The sequence below is a fragment of the Chaetura pelagica genome, unplaced genomic scaffold, assembly GCF_000747805.2.
Source record: "Chaetura pelagica isolate M959 unplaced genomic scaffold, ChaPel_1.0 scaffold115, whole genome shotgun sequence".
Classification (NCBI taxonomy): Eukaryota; Metazoa; Chordata; class Aves; order Apodiformes; family Apodidae; genus Chaetura; species Chaetura pelagica.
Window position 1 is genome coordinate 693,979 of NW_009953761.1, and position 7,016 is coordinate 700,994.

Consider the following 7,016-nt stretch of genomic DNA (forward strand, 5'->3'; position numbering starts at 1 on the left):
AGAGTGGTTGGGCATGGAACAGCCTGCCCAGGGAGGTGATTGAGTTACCATCCTTGGAGGTATAAACTATAAGCAGACTAACCACTAGGCATAAAACAATTAACTGGAGAAAGAAAGTGAGTAGAGACACCCCCCTCTCTTTTCTCTTCTGCCAAAATATTGCAGCACTAGAGTAGCACTTTAATGAGACCAGAAAACCCCATCACCCACCTTTATGCCTAAATCCCACCAGAGTGAGTGGGGAGTAAAGCACCTAACTCTTCCCTGTGACCTTTCAACATCACTGTCAACATTTGAGAACTATACAAAAGATATTTCCAAACCCAGTAGGAACATGTCACAATTATTCTCTGCAGCTACACAGAGCAGTGCCGACTTATCAAAAATAAGTATTTAGATGACCAAGAGCACCCAGAAATACTTACTGGGATGTAACACTGAAGGAGTCATGTCATGAACTCAGAGCTGTGGTGCTTTAACAGTTTTGATCCTACAACACCCAGGTCCTGTAGTAATTCCTCAAGTTTATCTTGCAATTTCTCTCTCTGTCTCTCACCATCCCTCTCCAAACCAGATCCCCACAGTACCCAGACTTTTCCTGAGCACCCTCCCCTTGTGGCAACACAGAGAGCAGCAGGCGCTGCAGCACATTCAGAGCTCCACTATGCACACTGGCTCAGGAAAGCCTGCTGGCTGGCCAGCTGGTGGCTGCCTCTCTAACCCAGCTTTTTGTCCTTCCCTGGCCCTCACTGAGGGTACAGTTCATCTACCTCAATTCATCTACTTCATGCTCCTCAACCTCCATGATTTTTCTAATTATTATTATTATTATTAAATATTTGGGATGACTAGGTGTCTGTCAGAGTTGGCTGAAACTTGCCCCATCTACACAAACACCAGCTGCTGACACTTTCCACCCTCAAAAAAAAATCAAGAGAGAGAAGAAAACTGCATACTGTTACAACAGACATTTCAATACAGCTCAAGGCAGTCCTTACTGATTCACCTTACCCTTTTCATTAACTGGCTTGTGAGGTTCTGTAGTGTATTCACAGTGTACGTCTTGATAAGGTGCATAGCTTTAGAAAGGCATTGCTTGAACTTATTCAAATACACAGGGTAGTCTTTAAAATTTGGCTGAAAGAAAGAAAAAAATCAATTTTAAGTACAAACTGTAAGAGAATGAAAAATTTATCATAACTAAAAATACTCTTTTACTAGCTAAAAATGCCAGGTTGCACAAAATAAACAATATTTTATAAAATTTCTCAGAATATTAAAGTATAATATTTAAGTATTAAATAAAAACTTAAAAGTGTATAATCCATCATCTTTGCTTTCTTACTGTATTCGGCAGAGAGAAGATTTTATAGGAAAAACACCCCCACAACACAGTATGAATATATAGTTTTGAAACTAGATTTAACCAAAAGCAATACAGAACTACTTACATGAGACGAAATATATGCAATACAATCATCAAGCTTAGCCAGCATGGGAATGAATCCTTCACTGTTCACAGAGAGCGTAGGGGAATTTAATTTCTTTGGAAAAAAAAACAAAGCATCATTGTAACGAACCTGAGTGAGTTGATGTTGGCAACAAAATGTAAAAGATCAGTATACTTTCATTTTCTAAGACTATTACCAGTGAAACAAATACTTACTGTGTTGATGGTTTCCAGCTCATTAAAATAAGAAAGTTTCTGTTGGATGTTATCAGCCAGGTCAACAAGTTCTGACTTTAAAAAAATAAGTAAATAAAAGAAAATCAGCAACCTAGCAAGTAATGTATACGTGCGTGTGTGTGTATATATATATATATATACATATATATATGTAAAATGCTGAAGCCTCCCATTCAGCTCTCAGCACGCACCAGTGTTAACTAGCTACAGGTAACTTGCAACCAAGTAAGTACAACAAAATATGCAGAATACAGCAGTGCTCTCTTACTCTTACCAGAGAGACACATTACTCCCAACAGTCTATTTGAAAACATTCATTCTACAGGTCTGTCAGCATTACACAGGTACTTTTCAAGACAAATAGCTGTCATCAGTACTACAGAGAACTGCAGAAATCCTGTATTTCAGTTTTGAAGCCTTTAAAAGCTCTCCCTTATACAATAATGTTAAAAGGACAGGGTCATTATATCATTGTTGGAGCAGTTCATGAGGAGAAAGCATCCAGGAAATAAACTCATTACTTCAAAAAAAAAAAGTATCTTTCTTATTGCAATAACAATTTCAAAATACTTTAGTGATATGAGTTATTAATTTCAGTAAAGTTTGCACTTGTCAGGTATCAGCTACAAAAGATTCCCTCAGCTACTTTCTTGATTAGTCTGTGCAGCAACACAAAATGAACCTTTTACTGCATAGAGCCTTCTAGCTGCAGGTGAGACACACCAAAAGCAAGGTTCAAAGTAAATAGGGGGCTGTCACAACAGCTCACAAGTTTTATGAGCCTAAAAAACCAAGACTTTTGTTTATGGTACCTTAGAAGTTTCACGTAATCCTCCTATCAAAGATTACCTGCTCTTTCAAAAGTTGCTCACAGGCCTCATGCAGTGTTCCTGTCTTCGTGGACACAAAAAGATACTGTTTTTGCAGTGACTCCAGGTGCTGAAGGGCACTATTCACATCATTCAAGATAGCATCACATTGCTCCTGAAACCCAGACAAGTAATCCCTCATCTGTCTACAAAAAGAGAATTGGCAGATAACACAAGTAAAATTTCACTGTCCATATTTGCAAAATCGGCTGCCTGCAGGGACACTGCTGCTACCTTTCCCTCTCTAGGAATAAAAGTAAGCAGATGTTTGGTGACCAGCAGAAATAACAAGAGCTACAGGATTTGGAATAGCCACAGCAGTAACTCCATTTCTCTGATGTTCCTCATAGCAAGCCTACTTCAGAAAGCAGCAGCATGCACCACTGCTAGCCTAGAGCAGCAAATGGACAGCACAAACACGGCAACTTCTGCAGGCCACTGCTGGCACCAAATTCTCCCTGCCTTGCTTCCAATAGGGGTGTTAATTTGGGTCTCTTATATACAATCTTGAGTTTCCATTTAGAAATTGCTGTTACTTTCCGAAAGCACTTGGAATTATCCAGAGGACTCAACACCTACTGTGAAGATTGAAAGAGGTAAAAATGAAACAGATCCAGTACCTAATGCCATCAAGTTTGTCTGAGGCTCAATGCAGATGCAAACTGTAACTGATAGTTACTGTAAACTGTAACTATCACTGTAGTGATAGTGATGCTATCACTAAATAGCACTTAGCTTGCCTAAAATACCATTTAAAATTAATTACTCTTGGATGCCAGCTAAAAATTCTACTCTAATGTACCATATACAAAGCAGTGAGTAAAATCACAATTCTCTGCTGTCATGTGCAACCCTGTAGTGTTCAACAGGCAAAAAACTTATTTTCCTCCTGTTCCTCTGGCCTCCTTCAAAACATTACATATTGGCCAGCCTACAAATCATTCTGCATCCATAGCACACTTAAGTATCTCTGTGCACTATCATGAACATGTCAATGGACAAAGTGCAGGGTGATATCCTTTCTAGATTGCTAATGATCTGATCATGGGCTTAGGCTATGCCTAAAATTCTGCTTTTAAGAACCATCACCTCCTCAAATGTCAGAGCAATAGAGGAAGAGACAGACATAAGAAAAGCAGAAAGAAACAGAAAACAAACACAGCGACATCTTTTTGTGGCAAAGGGCAAGTTTGTAACATCTCAAAATACAGGTCAGTTTCCACAAAAGCCATCAGCAGATTTGGCTAAGCCATTCAGCTGTAGTTCATGCAAAAGTCAGTGGGAAAGGGTTCTTATGAGCCTGATGGAAGAGTTAGTTACACAAAAATAGATGAGAATGCCAAATCTCTAAACTGGAGTTGAGCAAAGTGTCAAGGAATGCAGGGAATGCAGATACAGAGTCACAGCAATAGTCACTATTGAACCAAATGTCAATAGCAGAAATTACTACCAGCCACACCAGCTTATCCAGTCTCACCCTCAAAGGATACCATTTCAATAGCAGCAGCAGTTGAAAAGGAATATGAAAGCTCTCAGACTGCCTTTTCCTGCAGCCCTGCCCACAAGCCAGAACTAATTTCAATCTGTCTTCATATACTGAGCAGTTCAGAAGAAAATCTGTGTCCCTCTCAACTGCTCTGCCACAAGGGCAACAGCCTTCAGGATGTCTGAGTGGGTCAGAGCACCTTGGAAAGCTTCAACTGTACCAACACATCCCCCCACTCCCTGCCAGCTGAATCCAAACTCATGCTAACCTCTTTTGAGGTCCCTTCCAACCCCTAAGATTCAGTGATTCTGTGAACATTCCACAGACAAGTCCTGCAAGGTTTAAATTGATTACAGTGAAAGAAACTGAGGAAGAACACATACCTATACTTGGCACCTTCATCTTGATCCATCTGTGTTTGTACCTGAGCAAACCAGGAGAAGAACTAGAAGAGATTTTATGGTGTGAACAACAGAGATATCACATGCAATTAAAAAAAATAATCAGATCTATGAAATGAAGATGAGCTTTTGCTAAAATCAGAGCTGTTTCAGAGTTTAGTCATTAATCAAGTGAACAAACTATAACTCTTCATTGTAGGTCCCTTCCAACTGAAATACTGTATTACATTCCTCCATTAAAATAATCTGGCTTTATTTGCACAAAAGCAAGGCTGCCACATCAGAACAGGGGGAGGGGACATGACAGTCTTCTATAACAAGGGCACATTATTTTACTTAAAGGCTGCCTTACTCTCACATGAGACTCCACTCAACATGGGAAAAGTTCACTTAAAAGCTACAACTTCAACAATTCCCCACCCCTCAAGTTTCTTAACACATCTTGAAAACAGTCACAAAAACTTAAGGAAGCCACCAAAAGCTGGACAAGAGACACAGTAACTCACAGAATTCTCTGAAGAAGACAACTGCAACTCGGAGGTTATTCAGCATCACTTACCTGCTGTGCTGTCTCAATTCTCTCATTCTCCATCCCCAGGATGGCAAATCCTTTCAAGAGGACATCCTCTGTGGATTCTGGCACTGCAGCTGCCAGTGTAACAGCTAGTGACTGGGATGTCAGGCTGCACAAATCTTCAATGGGAAGCTGCTCACAAAAACCCACAAAACCTTAGTTAGAGAACTTGGTAAGAATTACTATATTCAGCTCAACTACAGTAACATCATCCAAGGCACCAACCTGAGAAAATAAGAAGCATCTACTTTTGAAGAAACAAATGCAATGGGCAGTTTATCCATCAGTATGAAAACACACCAACAACTACCACATCTATACATTCAGAAACACCCAACTTTTTTTTTTTAGTTAAAATCAGAAAATATTATGCAGTATTTTATGTAAATACACATTTGTGTAAGAATGGAAACTGAATGTCCAAGTACCTGACATACTGATGAGCTACACTTAAATTTCCAATTAAACTGATTCTATACACAGATAAATGCACTAGAAAAGTTATCCAAGAACATATGAATTTAGAACACATGCAGAGGCAGAAATATCACCTACACTACATGGCAACACCACTGTACAGGAACTGTTAGATTTCTCTGTCAGATATTCAGAGAAAATTCAAGACTTGACACTGCCAGATTTTATTCAGAAAACAGTGTTTCATAGTATTTTAAATGCTTTTTAATTAAGAAGTGAAGCTAAAAAGAAGGGCTTTTTTAGAAGACAAGGAATAGCTCTATTAAACAGCAATTCTTGGTCACTATTACTTTTCAAACAATAAAAATATGGAAAAAAGGTAACTTGAGAGAAATTCCATTAAAGCATGATTGGAGATCATTAATTAGTTTATATGGAAGACTAATTCAAGAAAACAAATATCATTATATGCTCTTAAGTAGTGTAATACTCTTTACAATTCACTTGACAAGTACAGTATGGTTTCTTTTGCTGAGAGCATCAGTAATATAAAACCAGAAAATGTGACTTAAAATTTGGTATCCCTCTAAAAACATTACTCAGTAAAATATTTGTTGCCTAGTAATATTAGTCTGGCAAAGAAAAAACTATCAAGATTGCAGATATCTGAGAAAGCACAGATTGATCCCTTCTGTTCAACTTCTACACATCTCTCTGCCCACCCCTGTCCTCCAAAACAGGCAGAACCTGGGCAGGGGAGCCAGGGTTTATCTGGTGACTACTGAGGAAAAAGCAAGTCCACCAGAGCCCATTCTTTCAGAACAGCCAAGGAGCAGCTGTCCCAAACCACTTCAGCAAGAGCCAGGCCAGCTGAAATCCACCACGTCCTTGGCATCGCTGTTGTCCTGACTGGCAAACACAGCACCTGCCTTGTGGAAGATGCTTTAGATCATCCTCCAACAGCAGCACATCCTTCTACAATCACTTTGGATTCCTGCCAGTATTTACTTTAGCACAGTTAGGACCAGCTTGTGCAAAGAAGAGACCAGGAAGTGTGAAATGTGGATTTCAGAAAGGAACTGCTTTACTCCCTCCCTTTTGTTATTCTGACCTTTCGGACACTTGCTAAGAGGCAACTTTGTTGAATTTATAGCCCTGTAACTTGTGCTCTACGACAGTGCTCAAATACAAAACCTCTCATGGGAAGTGCAGTTAAGGAATGCAATCATCATGTTGTTCCCTTTGCAGACAAGGGAGCACTCGTAAATAATCACACTGTCAGAGTCTGATATTTTATGATTAGGTGGGAGACCACATCTCCCACCGGACTGACAGAGCCCCAGTAGGGCTTCACACCACTATTCCAGGCTTCATAGGGCTCACTGAACCATCTCCTCAGCTGCAGCAGGAAATAACCTCAGTGCCAGCGGCTGTGAATCGGTCAGGATCAAACAGGAGGACCTAAAACAAGTGACTCCGTCGCGAAACCTCCCAATTTCAGGAGCACAAACAGCGACGAGCCGCAGGAAGCTGTGAGGCCGGGCAGAGCCCAGGGCCCCGCCGGGCCGAAGAGCTGCTGGGC

At 40.2% G+C, this 7,016-nt stretch overlaps 1 protein-coding gene across 1 annotated transcript in view; it reads right to left on the reverse strand.

Moving 5' to 3' along the window:
- The window catches only part of COG3 (component of oligomeric golgi complex 3), a 31,915-nt gene extending 25,586 nt beyond the window's left edge, over positions 1-6,329 (reverse strand). Inside the window, exons 1-7 of the mRNA XM_010000866.1 lie at positions 6,282-6,329; positions 5,003-5,149; positions 4,426-4,487; positions 2,537-2,702; positions 1,667-1,741; positions 1,452-1,544; positions 1,012-1,137 (exon numbers count right to left, since the gene is read on the reverse strand). Of these exons, the coding sequence (XP_009999168.1) occupies positions 1,012-1,137; positions 1,452-1,544; positions 1,667-1,741; positions 2,537-2,702; positions 4,426-4,487; positions 5,003-5,149; positions 6,282-6,329 (717 nt within the window). The remainder of the gene's footprint in view (positions 1-1,011; positions 1,138-1,451; positions 1,545-1,666; positions 1,742-2,536; positions 2,703-4,425; positions 4,488-5,002; positions 5,150-6,281) is intronic.
- Between the last annotated feature and the right edge of the window lie 687 nt (positions 6,330-7,016).